The following is a 25,969-nucleotide window of genomic DNA, read 5'->3' on the forward strand; positions in this document are numbered from 1 at the left end:
AGGTTAAAAATATCTGGTCCATCAGTTATAGTAGCTATTTGTTGAGATTACCCTTAGGGCTTCCATTATGTCATTATTAATGCTTGGCTGATTTACATAACCTATGATTATGCCCCAGTAGGATGCCTTAATTTATAGTTTAATTGACTGCTCAAAGAAGTTGGCTCTTTGTTATAGTGCCATGACTACATGACTGTTTGTTTTCAGAAAGGGTTAAGTAATTGAGGGGATTTAAAAGTTTTGTACATGCTTTCATGAATGGGACCTTTTTTTTTAAAATAATGAAGGCTGTAATACATCTTTAGAACTTTATTTTTTTCATGTCAACCTGGTTTCTGAGGTCTGCCTATAGTGAGTTGGCATTGAGGCAGACATTGATGGGTGGGTTTGCATGCATTATCATTAAGTTAAGAGCTATGGGTTGGCATGAGTTGGCATTAAGGAGATATGTGGCTATAAGGGGCTATGGGATGGGTGGGAGCATGTGTGGGACATGGGGAATGGTGTGAGATGAGGGCTAAATCACCTAAAATATGAGCAAATAACTGGAATGAAGTCCCAGTGAAATGAGGTGAATTTCAGCACTTGACAGTCCCTGTGGCCGCTACCAATCTAATTCCAGGGGTTGTGGGCTCAATGACATCTCGCACCCCCCCTTTTCTCTGCCTCAGACCGAAGATTCCCCTCAGGGATCAATCATGCTGTCATTGGCTGCACATGTCAGTAAAGGCTCCAATATGTTTGGTTCTTAGCAATACTTAAAGCTAGCCTGCATTAATGAAAGGGAAGCAGCGTTCTCGATTTTGGAGGTTATGTGATAATTGGGAATATTGCGCCTTACAACAATTAACAATGGCTATGTGTAAGAAAGTGGGAAACAACATTTCTGGATGTTGCACCTCAGACTTTGGTGGAGGTAGTGGAAATAAGGAACAATATTGTCTTATGTCCACAGTGGACCGGCGGCTTTCCAGATACAGGATGAAAAGGCAGTGGGAAGAAATAGTCAAGGATATCAATGCTTGGAGGTTATCCCAAAGGACCTGGAGGAAGTGCTGAAAGAAGTTTAATGACCTCACACTGGTCGCCAAGATCAGCGAATGTATCTTCAAATGTTATATCCTATAAATTGCACTGTGAGCTTTAGCCACTCATCAATTCACCACAACCTCATCACTGCCCAACAATCTCCAGCAATCAGGATTCATGCAACATTCATATATTTCACCTCACCCTCACGTGCTTACCATTGCTGCAAACTAACACCCGCATCTCATACACGGCCAGCTATTCAACATGACAACTATGGTGCACAATACTCACTTCCCTCTCCCTTGCAACCTGTGGCCCGCAGATGGCCAGCCCCTTGGTAGCACCGGACCTTGCCCTCACCAATGACCACCCCACCTCACCAGGGCCTATCTGACTGACCCCGGGGGCTCACCGAATATAACAATGGTTTGGAGAATCCATAACAAGCCGAGCTGACGTTGCCCCTGACTTTCCGGCTGGTGAGTACAGTCATTGTCACCTATACAATCCTGGTCCAAGTGGACGTTCTCATCTGTTCAGTGATTTTTTAATTGACTGCAGTCTGCAGGGACATCAACAGTCCATCTTCTGGATATTCACTGAATCACTGATAGCAACACTTGAATTTCTGCAGTTAACTGCACATGTGTGGACTCCAGAAATTGCTGTCAGTTTTGGAGGTATTATAATAATGAATATTGACAGTTTTAATGTTATTGCCATCACAAAATCTGGACCATTAGGACAGGTGGCCCAAAACCTATTTGAAGAGGCAGATTTTAAGGACCATCTTAAAGACAGTATCACTTCTCAAATATTATATGAAAATGAAAGGGCGGCACAGGAGCACAGTGGTCAGCACAGTTGCTTCACAGCTCCAGGGTCCCAGGTTTGATTCCCAGCTTGAGTCACTGTCTGTGCGGAGTCTGCACGTTCTCCCCGTGTCTGCGTTGGTTTCCTCTGGTTCCCTCTCACAGTCCAAAGATGTGCAGGTTAGGTGGATTGGCCATGCTAAATTGCCCTTAGTGTCAATAAATGGTTAGGTGGGGTTACTGGGTTACGGGGATAGTGTGGTGGCGTGGACTTTAGTAGGGTGTTCTTTCCAAGGGCCGGTGCAGATTCGATGGGCTGAATGGCCTCCTTCTGCACTGTAAATTGCCCAGGTTAGGTGGATTGGCCACGCTAAATTGTCCCGTTGTGTCCAGAGGTAAGTTAGGATTACTGGGTTATGGACGGAGGGTGGAGGTGTGGGCTTAAGTAGGGTGCTCTTTCAAGGGCAGTTGTAGGCTCAATGGGCCAAACCACCTTCTTCTGCACTGTAAATTCTATGATCAGAACCTGCTGTGAAATGAGCGACAGATCGGTGGCAGATAGGAAGATGGGAGGCAGGCTGCAAGCTGTACATTTTGAAACCTCTCTCATCTTTAAACACACCAGTGGAGGGAGTGGGGCGGGGCTGTACAATCTAACCCGAGGGAAAAACATCAATCTAAAGATCCTTGAGAAGTAGAAGAAAACAGTCCAGATCTTAACAAAACCTTGATATTACTTTACCATTTAGATAAACATACATTATCAGTCCTTAGGAACCCTTGAATAACTTAGATTCTGAAACATTATTTATAATAGGGATTTGTTCACACTTAAACATTAGGAAATTATTTCAAGGGCATTCCCATTTAATTATTTGATTCTGAAGGCCCTGCCATCTCGAAGGGAGCTGCCAGTGCCTTTTTCAAACTCCATCAGAATTTCAAATGAGCACATCAAATGGCCACTCAGAATGGACCTCTGCTCCGGTAGGTCCCATTTGTGCTGTTTGTGGACTATAACTGAGATTCAAACCAGTTTCCTCATGTTTACAATACCTTTCTTGGCGCCAATGCAACACAAAGTTGTCTGGTTAAGATCATAAATTAAATTGAGGTACTTCTGATTTAAGTAGAGGTAAAACCACAAGGGCATTTCCCTTCTAAGGAAACCAGATCTAACCTAAATACAGAGTTAATATCTCCACAAGGCTCGCTAATCCCAAAATAAAAACAGCAGGGAGGCTGCAAAGAACCCAGGAAGCTGCAGAAGAAGAGCAAAGCAACTATAAAAGCACCAAAATGGACATTATTGAACAGCAAAGAATTTGAGTTACAGCCATGGTGCAGAAACAGCAAGTAGCAGAAAAACACAAGAGAGTTCGATACAGTAAAAATAGCCAATCAATAAAGAAACAGCAAGAAGTTAAAATAATTGAGGAAAAACAGGAATAAAATAACAGTGGAGGCATGGCATTATCTTTTTGTCAAAACAGCAGCAGTTAAGGTGTAATTTCAGCTTTTCACTCAGAATCAAAGGTAATTAAAATTTGACTGAGTTTTCTAAAACAAAAAGTAAGCCAGATTGGCAGAGAACTATATAGCTATTAGGTGAAAAGCATGCTTGGAGGACTTCCGGGTGCGGCGATGACCAGCTGAGTCGCACGTTTCGGCAGCTCCCTGTGAAACGGACTTTTGGGCTCTTGATAGGAGCCCCAACGGCAATTTTGACGGCTAAAAACACTGTGCGGTAAACCAGAAGGGAATCCCCCCTGGATACGGATGGAAAAAGGAGGAGAGAGTGGCCAGATTGCAGTGGATCCTTTAGAACAGCGGCAAGGAAGGCAAGCAAAAACCAAGATGGCGTCGGAAGGTGGCAGTTTAACATGGGGCCCTGAACAACAAGAGTTCTTGAAATGCTGTGTGGAAGAGATCAAAAAGGAAATGAAGAAAGAGCTGTTGGCCCCGATACTACAGGCGATCGAAGGGCTAAAGGAGGAACAAAAGACCCAGGAGCGGGAGCTTCGGGTCGTGAAGGCAAAGGCAGCCGAGAATGAGGACGATATACAGGGCCTGGTGGTGAAGACGCAGACGCAGGAGGCACATCAGAAACGATGTGTGGAAAGGTTGGAGGCACTGGAAAACAACGCAAGGAGGAACAACCTGAGGATTCTTGGTCTTCCTGAAGGTGTGGAGGGAGCGGATGTCGGGGCATATGTGAGCACGATGCTGCACTCGTTAATGGGAGCGGAGGCCCCGGCGGGTCCGTTGGAGGTGGAGGGAGCATACCGAGTGATGGTGCGAGGACCGAGAGCAGGAGAAATTCCCAGAGCCATAGTGGTGAGATTCCTCCGTTTTAAGGATAGAGAAATGGTCCTTAGATGGGCGAAGAAAACTCGGAGCAGTAAATGGGAGAACGCGGTGATCCGCGTTTATCAAGACTGGAGTGCGGAGGTGGCGAGAAGGAGGGCGAGCTTTAATCGGGCCAAGGCGGTGCTTCATAAAAAGAAGATAAAATTTGGAATGCTGCAACCGGCAAGACTGTGGGTCACATATCGAGGGAGGCACCACTACTTTGAGACGGCGGATGAAGCGTGGACTTTTATTGTGGAAGAAAAACTGGAATGAGCGGGTTATTAAAAAGAACGTTCGAACAAAGTGGTGGGGCGAATGTGGGGGGCAAAGAGGGGTTTTATGTACTAATCCTGCGATGTGGTAACTTTTCTCTCTCCCACAGGTGGTGATGGGGGGAGGAGGGGAGGTGGAGGAGATGGGGCGTTGGCCATTGGGGGCGGGGCCAAGGGAGAAGCGCGGGCTTGGTTCCCGCGCTATGATAATCATGGCGGGAATAGAGAAGCAGGAAGGAGGGGGCGTCGCACGGTGCGAGCCGAGGTCACGGGGGGAAGCCGAGGTCAGCCAGAGTTTGCTGACTTCTGGGAGCAACATGGGGGGAGTAATTACGCTAGCGGGGGATCTAGCGGGGGGGATGGGAGGGTGGAATTACTGGGTTGCTGCTGCTGGGGAGAGGGGGGAGCTGGTATGGGAGAGGATGGGCGGGGGGGCACCGCCTGGGGGAGATACAGCTGCGTGGGAACCGCGTGAGGAGCTGGAAAAAGGTGATGGCTAATCGACAAGGGGGGGGGTAGGAAGCCCCCCAACTCGGCTGATCACGTGGAACGTGAGAGGGCTGAACGGGCTGATAAAGAGGGCACGGGTACTCGCACACCTTAAGAAACTTAAGGCAGATGTGGTTATGTTACAGGAAACGCACCTGAAACTGATAGACCAGGTTAGGCTACGCAAAGGATGGGTGGGGCAGGTGTTCCATTTGGGGCTAGATGCGAAAAACAGGGGTGGCTATATTAGTGGGGAAGCGGGTAATGTTCGAGGCAAAGACTATAGTGGCGGATAACGGGGGCAGATACGTGATGGTGAGTGGCAAACTACAGGGGGAGACGGTGGTTTTGGTAAACGTATATGCCCCGAACTGGGATGATGCCAATTTTATGAGGCGGATGCTAGGAAGCATTCCGGACCTAGAGATGGGAAAGCTGATAATGGGGGGAGATTTTAATACGGTGTTGGAACCAGGGCTGGATAGGTCGAAGTCCAGGACTGGAAGGAGGCCGGCAGCAGCCAAGGTACTTAAAGATTTTATGGAGCAGATGGGAGGTGTAGACCCGTGGAGATTTAGCAGACCTAGGAGTAAGGAGTTCTCGTTTTTCTCCTATGTCCATTAAGTCTACTCGCGAATAGACTTTTTTGTGCTGGGTAGGGCATTGATCCCGAAGGTGAGGGGAACGGAGTATACGGCTATAGCCATTTCGGATCACGCTCCACACTGGGTGGACTTGGAGATAGGGGAGGAAACAGGAGGGCGCCCACCCTGGAGAATGGACATGGGACTAATGGCAGATGAGGGGGTGTGCCTAAGGGTGAGGGGGTGCATTGAAAAGTACTTGGAACTCAATGATAATGGGGAGGTCCAGGTGGGAGTGGTCTGGGAGGCGTTGAAGGCGGTGGTTATCAATAAGGGCACATAAAGGGAAGCAGGAGAGTAAGGAACGGGAGCGGTTGCTGCAAGAACTTTTGAGGGTGGACAGACAATATGCGGAAGCACCGGAGGAGGGACTGTACAGGGAAAGGCAAAGGCTACATGTAGAATTTGACTTGCTGACTACAGGCACTGCAGAGGCACAATGGAGGAAGGCACAGGGTGTACAGTACGAATATGGGGAGAAGGCGAGCAGGTTGCTGGCACACCAATTGAGGAAAAGGGGAGCAGCGAGGGAAATAGGGGGAGTGAGGGATGAGGAAGGAGAGATGGAGCGGGGAGCGGAGAGAGTGAATGGAGTGTTCAAGACATTTTATAAAAAATTATATGAAGCTCAACCCCCGGATGGGAGGGAGAGAATGATGGGCTTCTTGGATCGGCTGGAATTTCCCAAGGTGGAAGAGCAGGAAAGGGTGGGACTGGGAGCACAGATCGAGGTAGAAGAAGTGGTGAAAGGAATTAGGAGCATGCAGGCGGGAAAGGCCCCGGGACCGGATGGATTCCCAGTCGAATTCTATAGAAAATATGTGGACTTGCTCGCCCCGGTACTGACGAGGACCTTCAATGAGGCAAAGGAAAGGGGACAACTGCCCCCGACTATGTCTGAAGCAACGATATCGCTTCTCTTAAAGAAGGAAAAGGACCCGCTACAATGCGGGTCCTATAGACCTATTTCCCTCCTAAATGTAGATGCCAAGGTCCTGGCCAAGATAATGGCAATGAAAATAGAGGAATTTGTCCCGGGGGTGGTCCACGAGGACCAAACTGGGTTTGTGAAGGGGAGACAGCTGAACACGAGTATACGGAGGTTGTTAGGGGTAATGATGATGGCCCCACCAGAGGGAGAAACGGAGATAGTAGTGGCGATGGATGCCGAGAAAGCATTTGATAGAGTGGAGTGGGATTATTTGTGGGAGGTGTTGAGGAGATTTGATTTTGGAGAGGGGTATGTTAGATGGCTGCAGCTGTTGTATAGGGCCCCAGTGGCGAGCATGGTCACGAATGGACGGGGATCTGCATATTTTCGGCTCCATAGAGGGACAAGGCAGGGATGCCCTCTGTCCCCATTATTGTTTGCACTGGCGATTGAGCCCCTGGCGATAGCGTTGAGGGGTTCCAAGAAGTGGAGGGGAGTACTTAGGGGAGGAGAAGAGCACCGGGTATCTTTGTATGCGGACGATTTGCTACTATACGTGGCGGACCCGGCGGAGGGGATGCCAGAAATAATGCGGATACTTGGGGAGTTTGGGGATTTTTCAGGGTATAAATTGATCATGGGGAAAAGTGACTTGTTTGTGGTGCATCCAGGGGAGCAGAGTAGAGAAATAGAGGACCTACCGTTGAGGAAGGTAACAAGGGACTTTCGTTACCTGGGGATCCAGATAGCTAAGAATTGGGGCACATTGCATAGGTTAAATTTAACGCGGTTGGTGGAACAGATGGAGGAGGATTTCAAGAGATGGGATATGGTATCCCTGTCAATGGCAGGGAGGGTGCAGGCGGTTAAGATGGTGGTCCTCCCGAGATTCCTCTTTGTGTTTCAGTGCCTCCCGGGGGTGATCACAAAGGCTTTTTTAAAAAGGATTGAAAAGAGCATCATGGGTTTTGTGTGGGCCGGGAAGACCCCGAGAGTGAGGAAGGGATTCTTACAGCGTAGCAGGGATAGGGGGGGGCTGGCACTACCGAGCCTAAGTGAGTATTATTGGGCCGCTAATATTTCAATGGTGAGTAAGTGGATGGGAGAGGAGGAGGGAGCGGCGTGGAAGAGATTAGAGAGGGCGTCCTGTAGGGGGACTAGCCTACAGGCTATGGTGACAGCCCCATTGCCGTTCTCACCGAGGAACTACACCACAAGCCCGGTGGTGGTGGCTACACTGAAGATTTGGGGACAGTGGAGACGGCATAGGGGAAAGACTGGAGCCTTGGGGGGGTCCCCGATAAGAAACAACCATAGGTTTGCCCCGGGGGGAATGGATGGGGGATATGGAATGTGGCAAAGAGCAGGAATAACGCAACTGAAAGATCTGTTTGTGGATGGGAAGTTCGCGAGTCTGGGAGCGCTGACCGAGAAATATGGGTTGCCCCAAGGGAATGCATTCAGGTATATGCAACTGAGGGCTTTTGCGAGGCAACAGGTGAGGGAATTCCCGCAGCTCCCGACACAAGAGGTGCAGGACAGAGTGATCTCAAAGACATGGGTGGGGGTGGTAAGGTGTCAGATATATATAGGGAAATGAGGGACGAAGGGGAGACTATGGTAGATGAACTAAAAGGGAAATGGGAAGAAGAGCTGGGGGAGGAGATCGAGGAGGGGCTGTGGGCAGATGCCCTAAGCAGGGTAAACTCGTCGTCCTCGTGTGCCAGGCTAAGCCTGATTCAGTTTAAGGTATTACACAGGGCACATATGACTGGAGCACGGCTCAGTAAATTTTTTGGGGTGGAGGATAGGTGTGCGAGGTGCTCGAGAAGCCCAGCGAATCATACCCATATGTTTTGGTCATGCCCGGCACTACAGAGGTTTTGGATGGGGGTGACAAAGGTGCTTTCAAAAGTAGTAGGAGTCGGGGTCGAACCAAGCTGGGGGTTGGCTATATTTGGGGTTGCATAAGAGCCGGGAGGGCAGGAGGCGAGAGAGGCCGATGTTTTGGCCTTTGCGTCCCTAGTAGCCCGGCGCAGGATATTGCTAATGTGGAAAGAAGCCAAGCCCCCGGGGGTGGAGACCTGGATAAATGACATGGCGGGGTTTATAAAGCTAGAGCGGATTAAGTTCGTCCTAAGGGGGTCGGCTCAAGGGTTCACCAGGCGGTGGCAACCGTTCGTCGAATACCTCGCAGAAAGATAGACGGAATGGGAAAAAGAAGGCAGCAGCAGCAGCCCAGGATCGGGGGGCGGGGGGGGGGGGGGGGGGGGGGTGAGGAGGAACCAGAAGGACTCTCAGGGTTGTTAATATATACTGTATAGTATGTATAGGTCGTTGCTACAGATAATTGTATATTGGACTGTTAAATTATATTTTTGGAGAGTGTTACTTGTGACAAGGCAGTTGCCAATTAGGGCTAGTTTTCATTTTTGTTATTTATTCATTTTTTGTTTATAAAATAGGTCATTGTTATTTGTGTTGTTATAATATTGTGTAAAGGATGCACAATGTACTGTGTTGGTTGACCAAAAATTTTCAATAAAATATTTAATTAAAAAAAAAGAAAAGCATGCTTGATTCTGTTAGTATCCAACAAGTGATTCAGGAAGACCATGACAATTATTAACCCTTTCACTCATATCAAAATGTATTGAAACACAGATTATTTGGTTGATAAATTTGCTGTAAATTGAGGAACTACATATTTGGTACATCATCGTTGATCAATGTTTCGTTATGAAGCGTTCTCCATAAAAGCAAGGAAGGAAGTGTTCTCCATAAAAGCAAATTACTGTGGAATCTGAAACCAAAGAGAAAATGCTGGAAAATCTCAGCAGGTCTGGCAGCATCTGTAGGGAGGGAAAAGAGCTAACGTTTCGAGTCCAGGATCCTTTGTCAAAGCTGAAGTGTTCTCCATGTCTGCCTTGAATCGCTTTGCACAGATACAGTAATACAGTAGCTGTAACGCTGGCAAATGACGTACTATTATTTGGTTTAATTTGCCATAAAATACAAGAAACAGATGTGTTAAAATGTCTCAGTAGCTAGCAATGTACGTGTTAAATGCCTGTTGCCTAGGGAATTAAAATCATTTTTGTAATGATTGTGACATCTTGTACACCCACTGGCTCTTAACAATACATCATGTTTGCACCTCCATGGATTTTGCTTGAATAATAATTGTTGCGACATTACCTCTGCAAAAAGGTGGTGGAAAGTCCCATGATGCTCCATTTCCTGGGCTAACAATACAGGTCAGTATTGCGTGACCCTCCAGGATATAGCCTGTGACACAGGTATATCGAATTTTATCCCCAATATTGAATCTGGTGCCGTGCAGGACTCCTTTCAGTATTAAGCCTGGATTGCCACATGTGTGACTTGGCAGGACTGTGAAAGAGAAGAAGTCCAAATGTCAGTGACTGTTATTTGGTTGAATTTGCCATAAAATACATCAAGGTTCATTGAACAGTTTGCATTGCAGAGTAATCATCTTAAAGAAATCTCTATTCTGTACATTGCACTGTCTGTTTTGGGGGGAAAAAATGAATTATTGTTTGAACCGCAACCCTTCAAAAACAATGAACATAGTGATGCCTAGAAACTAGGAAAAGGAGTGTTGGAAGTTTCACAGAAGGAAAGCAATTTCATGTTTGAGATTAAAACTTCACACGGTCTAACAGTTCATGAAAACAATTGGAGCTCTCTGTGATGTTCCAGTGAAGGCTATACCAGGTCACGAGAACACAGACTTGAACTTGGCTGCAATAATACAGCTGGAAGGGAGCATTTAATGAAATGCAAAAACTCACTGGACGGATTTTCGGTTCCTGATCACATTGGGTGGGCCCTGTGACGGGAGCGGAAAATCTCGCAAGAACAGCAAATCATATTTCACGTCAATATGATTCCCAAGGTACCCGAAGCGTGGGGTCTATCTCCTTTGCCTTGGAGACCTCGGGCGAGTGCCGTTCAATCCTGGTCTCCACAAATGTAGACCAAACAGTACTTGTAGGGGTCTTCCAGGGAACGGAGGACCCAGGTTTGGGCATGTGGTACACTGGCACTGCTGGTGCCATCTTGGCAGTTCCAGCCTGGCAACCTGTCAGTGCCATCCAGGTGCCAGACTGGCAATGTCTAGGTGTCACTGCCAACTGGAAGTGGCACTTCCAGGCTGCCAAGCTGGCTTTTTTTGCGCAGTGGCGATCTAGCCGGGGGTGCCCTGTCCGGGTGTTGGGGGAGCCTCGAGACCCTCCCATAGGGGACTGGGCCTTGAGGGGAGGTCAGGGATCGCTTCAGGGGCTCCAGAGATCGGGATGCCATTTATAAATGGCATCCCGATCTCCTGCTACACTGAGGGTTCTGGCGAGCTGAACTCCTCAGTGCACAAAACTGGGCTACATGTGGCCTCAGCTGCACATTCCCTGCTGGGGCCCCCTATCTAACGTGAGTTCCCATTTAATTAAATACCATCCTCTGTCTCTGTCAACCTTGTTCCAGCTACTAAATGTTGGTCAATGTCTTCTCCACACAACATTGGCCCGAGTTTGAACGGCATATGAGGCTGGTCCTGCCTGTGCTAATACGATGGCGAGTGTCCACTTCTCACTGATGGTATAGTTCCTTGCCAATATTTCCTAATCTAAGCCCTGTTCTCATGTCACAAAACCTGATTTGGCTGCTTTTTCAGAACATTCATTTCAGAGGTTAGCTGTTTTGTTCCTGCCCCAGGCTGTTGATCGGTCTTTAGTTGCCAACCACTGCCCCTCCTGAACTTTGTGGCACAGCCTCTGTGGTGGCTTTTCTAGATTCCGCATGCCTCCATCAGACCTTACCCCTGTTCCCCAACGTATCATTCTTGCTGCATTCACCCTCGTGTTCTAGGACTTCTTTCTGGATTGCAATTACAATCTAGTTAAAGCTTTTGCTCCTGAGGATTTCCAAAAGGGTTCTCACATATCAAATTTAGCCGTTAACTAAAATGTTTCGGAATTTATAAAGAGAGCACGTAAATCCTTTCTGGACATCCTTATCAAATTTTTCAGTAAACTTTTGAACTTCATTTTTGTCAAAGCATTCATTTCAGCAGCTGCTACTTTCTGTCCCTTCAGGCTTTTGGCTGGGCATGCTTCAACATCTGATACGAGGTTTAACTTGGCCCAGTTTAGCTTGATTCTCTTCAGCCACGTTCTCCCCATGAGGGCTGGATAGTCCGTTTAGCTGCACATTTACTCTGATACAGTCCCTCAATGGCACTACTTCTCCAGTGTATGTTTGACATAACCAAAGGTTTAAGCGAGAAATGGCCCTTAAAGATCTCCATGATCTCATCATAAGATTTAGCTCCTGGTTTTTCTGGCTGAAGCAGACTTCGCAGGAGGTTGAATGTTTTTCTCCCAACGTACTCAGGAAAGTCGGGACTAGTATGTCCGCTGAAATATTGTTTGCCTGGACAAAGTATTCAAATATTTCAATGTATGAGCTCCAGTGCGCAGTGATGTATGGTCACATGGTGCCAAAAACTCTCACCATTTTGCTATGGGAAGGCTTGCATAAGCACAAATGTGCCATAAAGTTTTTAGCACCACCGCTTCTATTTTTCCTTTCAAACAAGGTAACACTGAGCTCAGCCTGGTCCTTTCCAAGTTTTGCAAGGGGCTGCAAAATTCCCCCATCTCTCAATTTCTTGCAGGGTATTAGCTACTTTACTTGCAACTCACAGTAGAGGGAGCACTATTCCAGAGCTTTCCAGACAGAGCATGTGGCAAACTTCTTTTGATGCTGTTTTCACCAAAATCAGTAGTAAATTTCAGTTCCTTCAATGGCTGCTACTGATTCTGGCACCCCTCCATTGCCAGCTTAGGTGTAGCAAACATTATTTAGCTTCCTAATCCTTTCCGGATATCTGTCCATGCACGGATCAATGATTTTTCGATAATCTGTTTACTTCTTCGGGAGCCTGCCAACTTGGTTCTAACGTCCTCGTTGCCAGTTTCTATGCGGTATTATTATAGAATAGGCTTGCAGGCCACGAAGGCACAAACAAACAAGAGCTTTATTGTAAAGCTGTTTTCTCACAGACTGCTAGAATAGACTGACTATTCGTGTGCCCAAACTGCCGATGATGTCATCAATTTGTCACATGATTGAACTCTTCAAGTGACCTTGTTCCAACTAGGAACAAACATGAATACGCAATACAAAGTATATCTTCCAAATCTAAGCTTCTTGAAAATAACCTTTTAAATAATAATGTCTTTGGCTGTTATCTGAACAGAAGTGTTAACTGCAACAGGTCAGAAATCATTCATATTTATTTATTAAAGGACTTTTTTTGATTTGTAAAGGAATGCAGGGATCTGAGACAAATATCTGTTATGAGGGCCAACAACCAGCCAAGCTCCATTGCGCCTTTCATTACAGTGACAAAGACAAATTAAATTTAGACCCGAGCAATCCTGTTTGTAATGTGGAAAGATGTCATGCTGTCCCATACGGTGTCTTGGCGAAGTTTGGGATGGGGCAGAAAGGAGCTGACTGACATTGGCAGTGCGATGCATTCACTAATCGTTCCCCTCATGGTAAAAAATGTTCTGGGCTCATTGAGAAAGGGGTGAATGGATAAACATTCCATGGTAATGAGGCAAAACCTGCTAAATAACTTTTTTATGGTCAGTGATGTTACAGCGAGTTGTTATTTTTGCCGAAAGAGACAAGTTACATGCCCTTGAAGCCAAGTGAGACCTGCTTGCTTGGCTTTGCCCTCGAAGCTTCGCATTAAAATGATCTGAATCATAGTTCATTGCCTAGGTTACGCAGTCTCATAATGTTTATTCTGACATCCAAAATGCACAAGGGGGCTCTTATAAGTAGTCTATTACGGTAACAAGAATTTCAGGCCAACCCGTGGGAAATGCTGCATTAGCAGATACTGCATGCATCAACTCACACTCCAGTTCTTTATGAGTGAGAATTTGTTTACAGGAGTAGCCCTTGGCGCTGAGCATGAGCAAAATATCTGGAGCAAACCTGTTGGAATAGCAGTATATCAAACTCCCTTATTCATTATGTTAACAACAGTGTTAACCTTTTATTTTAAATGGGTTAGTGTTTGCCTTAAAATAGAAAGGCATTCCATGTGAATGCATGATGAGTTTGCACACCAATATTCAAACAGTCTAATTTGAAGGCATTCGAGCTTGCATGATATTTGTTTATTGCTCCTGGTAAATTTGGGTTGGTATAATTTCCTAGCTATATATATATATATATATATATATCTTTCTATTAATAAAAGGTCATTTAATCTGTAATGTTGCTCTTGATGCTGCAATAAGGAAATCATCTTTTTTGCAATCTGATAAAAACAAGTACTCTCATTATAATCATATTACGGGAAACATTACCAAATTACTCATCCACAAGCTGCAACATGGCAACCTATATTAAATAGATGTTCCATGTGACCCAGATAAGAAGGTTACACTGTTCCCCGACAAGTTGTTTAACAGCCATGAAGTGAAAGCAAATTGATTACGCTGATCGCACTTCAGGCATGGGCAGCTGCAACTCTCAGGGAGCTGTTGAAACACCATTGCCTCTTAAGTTATTTAAAAACCTGGCAAGCATGTGCAATGGTTGCCAGCCATTGTTCTTGCTCTCCTTGTTTTGCTGAGTGCATAGAACATCAGCCATTTGACTGAATCAGATCTTTGTCTCTTTTGTTTGGTTTTCCTAAAGTTCAAATTATCTGTGCCAAATGGAACACATTCTAGTGTGCAGTGTACGGAACAATACAAATGCAACAACAATTTTTCTCTTTTCAAATTGCAATTATACAGTGAGTAGATATGTTTGCTGAACTCACTGCGGCATCTGTGACTTTGCCGCAGTTGACAATATGGGTGAAATTCAACTTTGGCGGGAGCACTAAATGAGCTGGAGGCAGATTTACTTCCCGCTATACACCTCTGAATTTTTAGGATGGTGGAGGCATGGCCCCCAACAACTGAAGAGTTAGCAGGAATCACAGCTCCACCAACAACAGCTGCCCCACATCCATTGTATGCTCAAATGAGTGTTGATTGGCAGTAGGTGGGGCTTCTGCCCTTCACTTGGGAGGAAGTCCCGTCTTGGGGAGTGGCTGGCCAAACTGCTGGCCGCATCTCACTAGTCTCTCCAGACTCTACAACAAGTCTTACAGTGGACGACAAACTGCACAGAATGCCTGAGTCAAAGTCCCGGGAGCGGAGGGCTGATAAGTGCCAGGGGTCCTCAGATGGAGAGGGGAGAAAGGGCTTGGGGGTGCATGAGGGGTCCTCGGAGGATAGAGTTGGCTAGGAGAGGGAGGTCAAGAGGTCATTGGGCCTTAAGGGGAGGTAAGGGGAGTAACCTCAGTCAGCAGGGGTCTTCTGATTGATGCTTCTGCCCCTCCATACCCCCTCAGGATCAAACTTTTTTTATTTTCAGGCTTAGCGGATGGGGCTTCAATCTGCCCACCAGCCTCACAATTGAGGCCGGGTGGGAAACAGCCCATAAGTGGCCACTTAAGGGCCTCAACTGGGGCAAGGTTGGCCTTCCCCCTGAGGCCTTACCCGCCCCATTGTAAAATTGCTGTGTGGTGGGGGCAGAAACCTGCAGGGAATCCCTTCCCTGCAAATTCACATTCCTTCCCCCCATCCCTCCACTGCCTGAAAACCCGTTAAGCGCGTCCGGGGGAAGTACAACTGGGTGGGGGCCAGAATTGTGGGTGGGCCTTGAATTTCACTCCTGATTATTCCAGTGCATCAGTTAAAGTGGGGAAAAAGAAGGCAAGAATTCTGGAAAGAAAGCAGAATAACACATAAAAGCATCAGGATATGAATCAGGAGCTGAAAGAATAGGCTCTGATGCAGAATCACAGGCAACATAAAAATGCATCATTCTGCCTTACATATCTGTTCACCTGCTCCAGACATTGTTCCAATTGTACCTCAAATTGAGGTGGCCAATTCTTGATTTCTCGAGGAATTAAGGGCTATGGAGAGAGAGCGGGTAAATGGAGTTGAAATCAGCCATGATTGAATGGCGGAGTGGACTCGATGGGCCGAATGGCCTTACTTCCGCTCCTATGTCTTATGGTCTTATGGTCTTATGGTACCAGAACCTGTTTCCATATTCTATATAATTAGCAGCAAATTGATCCATCTAATGCAAAATTAAAGCATAGAGTGGGCCAAAAAAGGTAGTTGATGTCAAATACAGATGGCTGTAGGCAAGTTAGTAAACAGCCCATATTTATTTTATTCCTCTCAAGAAATTACGCTGACAGTATTTCTGTGCAGATACGGAATGCTGATTAACCGTTGTTATTCAAATATCATCATTTGCCTAATTTATTCACATTTTGATAAATTCTCAAATCCTCTCAATCTCACAAAACGGCTTCAGTTTAAGTTCTGATGTATGAATAAATTACATAGCATGGAGTGTGCATACATATATATGTATACATCAAAAATAACAATTAATGGCTCACATACAGGATCTCAGCTGGTCTAGCACTAATTCATATTTGTGACATATGCAGAATTCAATAATGTCACAGAACCAGAAATCTGAATGAAGATTGCATGGGCTGCACCTGATCACAATTCCTATCTTTATTTCCTGCTGACACCATCGTGGAATAATGACATCAGGCAAACCCTGAAAATAATGTGAAGACCTTCAAGTACTCTTGCTACATCCAGACTAAAGTAAGATTTAAGTCCATGTATATAACCATACTAACACTTGTGTTAAACGGTTTATTACACTGACAAGCGAGAGCTACACAACTCATTGATGTCTCTGATATTTGTTTATCATCTGGGCAGATTTTGGAGTCACATTAAGTGTCCTCATCATACATTACACATAACTTTTAAGTCAATCGATTAAAGGTTACAATAATTGAGATACATATACCATATGTAATGATGGCCAGCATTAAAATGTCTGCAAATTGCTTCACTGATCCTTGTAGAAGCACACATTTAATTGAGTATCTTTTCAACAGAGAAAATACTTCCTTTTGAAGGAGCTAACAATTGTTTCCGAAAGAAAAGTTGAACCCTCTGCTTCAACAACAGTTTGCAGCAGAGAATTCTATATTTTAACTGGTGTACCATGTAAACAAATATTTTGTCACATCTCCGCAGAATCTCTGCAGTGCAGAAGGAAGGCCATTCAGCTCATAGAGTCTCTACCAGCTCTCAGAAAGAGCACCCAACCCAAGCCCACTTTCCCCCTGTATTATTCCTGTAACCCCACCTAACCTGCACAAAGGGGCTAATTTCTTTCATGGCCAATCCACCTAACCTGCATATCTTTGGACTGTAGGAGGAAACCAGAGTACCTGGAGGAAACCCACGCAGACACGGAGAAAATGTGCAAACTCCACACAGTCACCAAAGCCAGAATCCAACCTGGGTCCCTGGTGCTGTGAGGCAGCAGTGCTAACCACTGTGCCACCATGCCTTGTTGAATCCATTTTCGCAATTATCTTGAACTTGGGCTCTCTTATTCCTGTCTGATTGACAATCTATTTCTAATTAATCCGAAATAACACTTTATAATTTTAAAGATCTCTGTCAGATCGTCTCTTAACTTATGCAGTTGTGGTGAGAAAGGACCTACATTTTCAAGCCTTTTTCATAACTGCTGACTTTCACCTCTGATTACATTTGTCCAAAGTTGATCAAATTTAGAAACCTTTGACCAAGTCAGGTCAGGAGCATAAATGGAACCCATGTTTATGGCCCCCAAGGGCTGGGTTGACAGATGATGGAAAGGAGAAGGACTGCAAAATGCTATGGGGACTGCTCCTGCTGCCTATGCACCCAGGATGGGAATGGAACCCAGAGCACGATGCCTAAATTTACCAGTAGCAAGGGAGACATTGGGAGGCCAAACTGCCTGTAGGCCAATTGAGGTGGCCAATTAATGGCCTCCTCCTTCCACCACTGGGATCTTACGTGCAGTGGGAGACAGGCTAACACTAAGTGACAAACTTGGCAGGTTTCACAGGGTGGGCTTGTGGCTGGTCAAAGAAGGTGGATGCCACATTTACAATCCCCCCGGTGCTCATTGAGGCTCCACTGTAAGGTCTTCCCTTATTCGTCTCCTGCCTTGACCATCAAAGCCCACCCTATGCCTCTCGCTGGAGCCTGCCACCCTAACCACAGTGGGACACTGGACTGTGCTTAGTGTCAGGGTTCCATCACAATACACCTTCTTCAAGACTGGTTGCAGTGCCATCAGTGGCCACTCGTCCATAATGGGGTCATGTAGCACCTCAAGCCAATTCATGGCCAGATAGTCATTAAAAGTTTGGTGAGCTGGCAAAGCAGGGGGAGAATATGGTGGGAGGGCCAGAAATCGGTTTACGCCAGCATGAATTGACAGCAGGATCTTCCGCTGATGCCTGCCATGGCGGATCGGGAACTCACCAGAGGCCAATGTGAGCCTCATTTGCATCCCCTTAATGGGATGCATATGAAGGCTCAACCCCTCCTCCCACCATGCCAGATTTTATGCAATGCTGGCAGACAAACACACCGGCATGAAACACGTTTGTACAATGTGGAGTGCAGATGTTAGAACTCACATTAACAATGACTGGCGCTGCCTCTTGAGTTGAGAATGGAGGCCACCTTCAACCCTGGATGCTGGAATACCATAGCAATTGGTCAGTGAAGCATCTGTTGGTGGACCTTCCAGATTCAGTATTCTGGAGGGGGGTTCATCTTCCAACCTTAGAAGTTTCCAGGAGATCCATCTTCATTCTCAGGAGGCCTATTTTCTGGTGTCAGAGTGCTCTCAGAGATCTATCATCATTTTCAGGATGTCCACCTTCTCTCTTCAAAAGTGGGACAGTCTTGTTGAACACCTTTTCAATATGGCACCCGGATGCAATGGTGGACTATGTTTTGTTATGCTTCCTTTGTAACATAAGCGGCTTCCTTGTGTTGCATTTGTCAAGGAAGGTCGAGACGTGTAACTAACTTCAACTCATTTATTTACACTATGTACACTTTTATAACTTGAGTTCGACACTACTGCTAATCCTATTGTAGCTACCTAAACTGACTAACCAGCTGCTGTCTTCCACGTGGTGGGTGTGATAATAAATCAACCTTGTGCCTCTCCTCACTGACTGGCTCCACTGGCCAAAGGGGCTGATCATCTGTGTGGTGTCCTTTATGTATAGGTTGGTGTAATGCCCCCCTGTGGTCATGTCACCTCCTTGTGTATCGTGAATGTCCATTGGTCACCTCCTATCTAACTTATCTATTGGTTGAATGTGTGTGTGTGATGTTTCTGGTGCTCCCTCTAGTGTCTGTCTAGCTTACATGTATTTACAGTGATGCACATCACCACAGACTACACGCCATCGAAGCCTGCCCATCACTGAATACAACGTGAAATACCCAGGTGCTCCGCAGTGGGAAATACTCCATGTTCCCATCCCCACCACGGGGCTTAGTCTCAAAATGTCCTTTCAGATCTTGGACCTGAGTGTATGTTGAGGCAAAGATAAAAAGCGTAATTGAACTTGAAGTGTAGACCCTTTATCAGAATGGGATATCTGAGTTACTGTTCAAAATAATTCCAGAAATACTAGTTGCATTATCAGAGACTGAAAGCATAATAGCACCCAAGGATTTAAAATAATATGTATGACAGCAAATTGCTCAACAAAGCTGCCATATGTCATGTGGCTTGGAGATCTGAAACAATGACAGATTGTGTAATTTCTAACATCACTCTGAAACTAATCATTACCATCTTGGAAAAGCTGCTAATCAAAGTCTATTATTCACTCGGAAAATGAAGAAAATGGAGTGTACAGATTGTAAATTGGCAAGTTGTAAGCAAGTGAAAAACTGATTACGTTTGGTTGTCAAGTTAGAGAATAAATATGTTCATCACATATGAGATCATCCTATCATTACTTTTTGTAAATTCATTCACTGGATGTTCGCATCGCTGGTGAGGTCAGCATTTATCACTATCCGTGGTCACTATTACTGATTCATTTAATTAACTGCCATTGATGGGATTTGAACTTGTGTCTCTGGACCATTAATCCAGGTCTCTGGATTACTATTCCAGTGACAGAACCATTATGGTAGTGCACTGTGACTTGAATATATAAATATTTTGTTTCTGCACTTGAAATAAAGAGGAATGTTTGTCGTTGAGGTGTGCAAAGTCACAGGCTGTTCCATTTTGCTCTGACTTGCCCCAGCTGTAATGATATATCATGGACTGCTGGCACTGAACTATTTTCATTTAACTCTTTGAGTGATAACTGGCCTTGCAATTGCTGAAATTTAAGCAAGTAACTAAAAACAGGTTGCTGAAAAGATGAGATGAGCCCTCCAACCAACCAAGGCCATGCTCATTCCAATGCCCGTCTTGTGCCGGATGAGCTGTAACTTCAGCCAACGCGTATCGTACACAAGGGAAGACTGAAACGGGCTTTTATGCTCAGTCCAGCTGTTCTATTTTGCAACAACTTGGATTTATGTGGAGCCTATAACACAGTAAAATGTTCCAAGGGCCTATAATATCCCAAACATCCACAGGCACATTATCCGACAAACTTCAATCTGGAAGCCCAGAAGAAAATATTAGGGACAAAAAGACGAGATTGTCGGCTTTAAGGAGGTGAGAGAAGTGGAGAGGTGGAAGGGGCAGAATTTCACAGCTTGAAAAGTTGACATTTGAGGGAGGGCGGTCGTGGGACGTCAGATACTGCAGAGGATCAGACATCATGGGGGGGTGCAAGGGTCGTATCAGGTGGGAGGGTCTCGAGGGTCGGGTCAAATCAAGTTGTATCGGGACATGAGGGAGTCCAGCCTGTTCGTCGGGTCGGGGATGCGGGTTGTCCACCCGGGTCAGGGATTCGGTCGGAGATGACAGTCAGGTCTGCAGGTGGGAGAGGGGGTGTTGGGGAGTCCCATGCAGGTGGGGGGTCAGTGGATGCAGAATACCATGGGGGACTGGTTAGTCATGGGGTGGGGATCATAGAATCATAGAATCACTACAGTGCAGAAGGAGGGCATTCAGCCCATTGAGTCTGCACTGACCCTCTGAAAGAGCACCCTACCTAGGCCCACGCCCCCATCCTATCCCAGTAACCCCACCTAAGCTTCCCGGCGCTCAGCCCAGTGAGACCTGCAATGCAATTCAACGTCAATTGTTCCACTTAACGAGACCTCAAGGGCTTCTCGCCCCAAATGACAGCTCGCCAGCTGATTCGCCGGGACCGCGTTTGCCAGGCCCCCGCGAGCAAGGTCAAGCAGTACTTAAGCTGCAATTGCTCAGCCAACCCCAGACCTACCAGCCCTCAAAATTGAGGCTGGGTGTGATGAGGCCCTGAAATGACCATTAAGTCAGGACTTAAATTGTGAACGAGCAGGTTCCAGCACGAGTCCCTGGCAAGTTCCCAGGGAATCCTGTCCATTCGATTTTACACTCCACTGCTCCCCCCCCCCCCCCACCCCACCCCCCGGGCCCAGCCCCACATCAGAACCTGCCTGGGGGCATAGAAATATGCACCAGGTTTCAGTTTTCTGTAGAGTGTTAAGGATAGGCAAGCACTATGAGTATTCGATTCAGTGACAAGTAAGACGTGCGCTAGGGTGACACAAGTCCCTCGAAATTTTTCCCACAACAGGCTTTGAGTGAATGTATGCCCCACCCACCGCCAGAAGAATCAATTGCTCATCTGACATAAGCAACCAAAAGGATTCAATGGAATGGGAAACATTCCATTCATAATCAAACTACGTTTGGTTTCACAGTTGCCATATCACCAGCATTGGACTATTACAATTCAAGCAGGAAATGGAAAAATTGTGCGCAAAAAAGAACAATAATTTATTTTTTTAAATAAATTTAGAGTACCCAATTCATTTTTTCCAATTAAGGGGCAATTTAGTGTGGCCAATTCACCTACCCTGAACATCTTTGGGTTGTGGGGGTGTAACCCACGCAATCACAGGCAGAATGTGCAAACTCCACACGGATAGTGACCCAGAGCCGGGATGAACCTGGGCCCTCGGCTCCGTGAGGCAGCAGTGCTATCCACTGCGCCACCGTGCTGCCTCAGGACAATAATTTCTAATGCATGGGTTCAAGTGTCAGCAAAGGCATTTGCTGAATCATATTTCCAGCCTTGCTGGACTTTCACATATGTTTGAATCTGACATCATAAATTAAGAGGCCATTTTGTGCCCGTCTCTTTACCTGATGCTCAATGTGCCCAGTGCCGTCCATGATTAAATATTATTGTGGCTTAGCTCTGCGGAGGAGCCACCAAATCTCTTTTGACTTTGCCATTATAATAATAATAATCTTTGCCATTGTCACAAGTAATCTTACATTAACACTGCAATGAAGTTACTGTGAAAATCCCCTAGTCGCCGCACTCCCGCGCCTGTTTGGGTACACTGAGGGAGAATTCAGAATGTCCAAATTACCTAACAGCACGTCTTTCAGGACTTGTGGGAGGAAACCGGAGCACCCGAGGAAACCCACGCAGACATGGGGCGAACGTGCAGAGTCCACACAGACAGTGACCCAAGCCGGGAATCGAACGCGGGACCCTGGAGTTGTGAAGCAACAATGCTAACCACTGTGCCGCCCATTTAAGCAAGTTACCTGTGCATGCACATTGAGTCAGCCTCCTGGGGCGAAATTCTCCCCCAACGGCGCGATTTCCGCCGACTGGCGCCAAAAACGGCGCCAATCAGACGGGCATCGCGCCGGCCCAAAGGTGCGGAATGCTCCGCATATTTGGGGGCCGAGCCGCAACATTGAGGGGCTAGGCCGGCGGCGGAGGGATTTCCGCCCCGCCAGCTGGCGGAAATGGCGTTTGTTGCCCCGCCAGCTGGCGCGGAAATGCGGCGCATGCGCGGGAGCGTCAGCGGCCGCCGACAGTTTCCCGCGCATGCGCAGTGGGGAGAGTCTCTTCCGCCTCCGCCATGGTGGAGGCCATGGCGGAGGCGGAAGGGAAAGAGTGCCCCCACGGCACAGGCCCGCCCGCGGATCGGTGGGCCCCGATCGCGGGCCAGGCCACCGTGGGGGCACCCCCCGGGGTCAGATCGCCCCGCGCCCCCCCCAGGACCCCGGAGCCCGCCCATGCCACCTGGTCCCGCCGGTAAATACCAGCTTTGATTTACGCCGGCGGGACAGGCAATTTCTGGGCGGGACTTCGGCCCATTCGGGCCGGAGAATTGAGCGGGGGGTGCCGCCAACCGGCGTGGCCCGATTCCCGCCCCCGCCCAATCTCCGGTACCGGAGACTTCGGCGGGGGCGGGGGCGGGATTCACGGCGGCCAACGGCCATTCTCCGACCCGGCGGGCGGTCGGTGAATGACGCCCCTGATCTTGTTCAAATAAGGCCAACCAATCAAACTGTTTCAAGCCTCTTCATTAGTGCACCAGTAATGGCAGCTTGATCATCACCTCTTGTCTCTGCTAAAATTCAAAATTGGTCCTCACATTGGCCCTCAGCAACACCAATTATGCAGTGCAAGACTGGACTGCAGATTTTCTGCTGGGTGTCATTTTAACATCAATTTGTTTGGAATGGTTACCTTCTGCATTGAATTAACTCCCATGAAAACATTTCTGCAGACTACTGAATTTAACTACTTGGAAGTATTATCCTAGCATTACTCAGCCATATCCCAGTGGAAATTCATCCAAATTGGTTTTCTTTATGAATAAATATTGTTTTGTGGAATTATAAGAAATTTCTTCACCAGGGAGTGGTCGGCCTGTGGAATTCGCTACCACAGAAAGCAGTTGAGGCCAAAACATTGCATGTTTTCAAGAAGCAGTTAGATAGAGTTCTTGGAGCAAAGGGGATCACAGGATGTGGGGAGAAGGCGGGATCAGGATGGAGTTGGATGACCAGCCATGATCATAATGAATGGCGGAGCAGGCTCGAAGGGCAGAATGGCCTCCTCCTGCTTCTATTTTCTCTGTTATTGAAATATTAAGTAATTTCAAGATAGTAATGCATCTAACAGCTTGTATTTCATCATGCAGAATTGAAAATGATTCTATTTCACTGCCTATTTTACATGAGGGTAGTTTATATTTCAGTTACGTCAATGCATGTCACAACATAAGAAATAGTTTCATCCTGCTCCTGAACTATGAAAATCACATCCCAACCAGCCAATCAAATGATTCTGTAATTGCACTTTGTACGATGCTCCTTTGTGACAACTGAAAATTTATGTAACTCGGACTCGGGGAGAGCATGTGGAACTCAGCATTCTGATTGGCATTTAAACATTTTCATTTGAGTTTCAATATGAATTTGATCTTGTCACTCAGGTACAAGTGTAAGAATGATGGCTTATAGAATAATGAGCAGGAAGAATTGCACATAGGAAGAAGTTCACCAAGTGGATATTTATTTAGAGAGAAGGTGAGTTAACTGCTACTGTGATGAAACATCTTTACAGGTACATATCTTGAACTTTGTGGTTGGCATTAAATCAATTGAGGAATTTATTTCACTTGCTTTAAAGTTGAGGTCATGAAAGGTGTGATATAAGCACAAGCAACTCATTCCCTTCTTTTTTTTATTCTCCTATACAGCAGGTCAAAAAGGGAAAGATGAGAATTACCAGTCAGAGCAAAATGTGTGGGTAAATGGGAAGATTGGGTGAAGAGTTTCTCATTATCATAGAATCCCTACAGTACAGGAGGCCATTTGGCCCATCCAGTCTATACCGACCCTCTGAAAAAGCACCCCACCCAGGTCCACTCCCCCACCCCATCCTCACAACCCTACCTAACCTTTTTGACACCAAGGGACAATTTAGATTGGCTAATCCACCTAACCTGTATGTTTTTGGACTGGGGATGAAACCGGAGCATCCGTAGAAAACCCACGGAGACACAGGGGGAACATACAAACACCACACAGGCAGTGACCCAAGGTTGGAATTGACCCCGGGTCCCTGGCACTGTCAGGCAGCAGTGCTAACCACTGTGCCACCCCATTGTGACATGGGGCAGAATTTTGCAGCCTCTCCCCATCAGGCTGGGAGGCAAGGGAGATGGCAATATGACTGGAGAACCCGTTAGGACAGGAGCCTGACTTCTTCATGCTGGCATGGCAGGCATCTCAGTGTGTGATCACTCACCAGTTGGTAGATTGAGTTAATTGAAGGTCAAACCTCCCAGGTCCTCTGAAATGCAGGAGGCCCAGGATGCCAATACATGGAACGACCACCAGACATGTGAATTTATGATGACTGAAATTTTGCTATCTTTGGTTTTATTGTAACAGTAAATAGCTCACATAGTTGAATGTTAAAGATAGAAGAAAGAATAGATAGGCTGCACCGGAATAAGTCTGATTTAACCCACCCACTTGCAACTGTAATAATTCAAGTGTACTTCAGATGTCCCCTTGACAAAAACAAATTAAAACAACTGGGGCGGGATTCTCCCCTACCCGGCGGGGCGGGGGGTTCTGGAGTAATGGAATGGCGGGAACCACTCCGGCGTCGGGCCGCCCCAAAGGTACGAAGCTCTCCGCACCTTTAGGGGCCAAGCCCTCACCTTGAGGGACTAGGCCCGCGCCGGAGTGGTTTGCGCTCCACCGGCTGGTGGGAAAGGCCTTTGGCGCCACGCCAGCCGGGGCCGAAAGGTCTACGCCGGGCGAGGCGGGTCGGCACATGCGCGGGAGCGTCAGCAGCTGCTGATGTCATCCCCGTGCATGCGCAGGGGAGGGGGTCTCTTCCGCCTCTGCCATAGTGCAGACCATGGCGAAGGCGTAAGAAAAAGAGTTCCCCCACGGCACAGGCCCGCCCGCGGATCGGTGGGCCCCGATCGCAGGCCAGGTCACCTTGGGGGCACCCCCCGGGGCCACATCGCCCCGCGCCCCCCCAGGACCCCGGAGCCTGCCCGCGCCGCCTTGTCCCGCCGCTCAAAAGGTGGTTTAATCCACGCTGGCGGGACAGGCATTCCAGCAGCGGGACTTCAGCCCATCGCGGGCCGGAGAAGCGATGGGGGTGGGCCCGCCGACCGGTGCGGCGCGTTTCCCGCCCCCGCCGAATCTCTGGTGGCGGAGACTTTGGGACACGGCGAGGGTGGGATTCACGCCAGCCCCCGGCGATTCTCCGACCCAGCGTGGGGACGGAGAATCCCGCCCCTGATTCCTGACCAAAGGACATTGACCTAAAATGTTAACTCTTTTTCTCTCTCCACTGATCCTGTCTAATGTGCTGAATGTTTCCAATTTCTTTTTATTCCAAAGAAAACTCACATAAATATCACTTGAGCATATTTTCCTGAGGTCAGCCGGTTTACTTGGTTTCTCAGCCATAAAATGGTAGGTTCAAAGCAGTATTGGTTCTGTAACTCGTCGCTGATC

At 47.1% G+C, this 25,969-nt stretch overlaps 1 protein-coding gene across 1 annotated transcript in view; it reads right to left on the reverse strand.

The window, feature by feature from the left end:
• LOC140410474 (CUB and sushi domain-containing protein 1-like) overlaps positions 1-25,969 on the reverse strand; it is a 3,392,839-nt gene that overhangs the window by 1,962,398 nt on the left and 1,404,472 nt on the right. Inside the window, exon 4 of the mRNA XM_072498599.1 lies at positions 9,731-9,925. Coding sequence (XP_072354700.1) covers positions 9,731-9,925 — 195 coding nt within the window. The remainder of the gene's footprint in view (positions 1-9,730; positions 9,926-25,969) is intronic.

Source organism: Scyliorhinus torazame, chromosome 4, assembly GCF_047496885.1.
Source record: "Scyliorhinus torazame isolate Kashiwa2021f chromosome 4, sScyTor2.1, whole genome shotgun sequence".
NCBI classification, from domain to species: domain Eukaryota; kingdom Metazoa; phylum Chordata; class Chondrichthyes; order Carcharhiniformes; family Scyliorhinidae; genus Scyliorhinus; species Scyliorhinus torazame.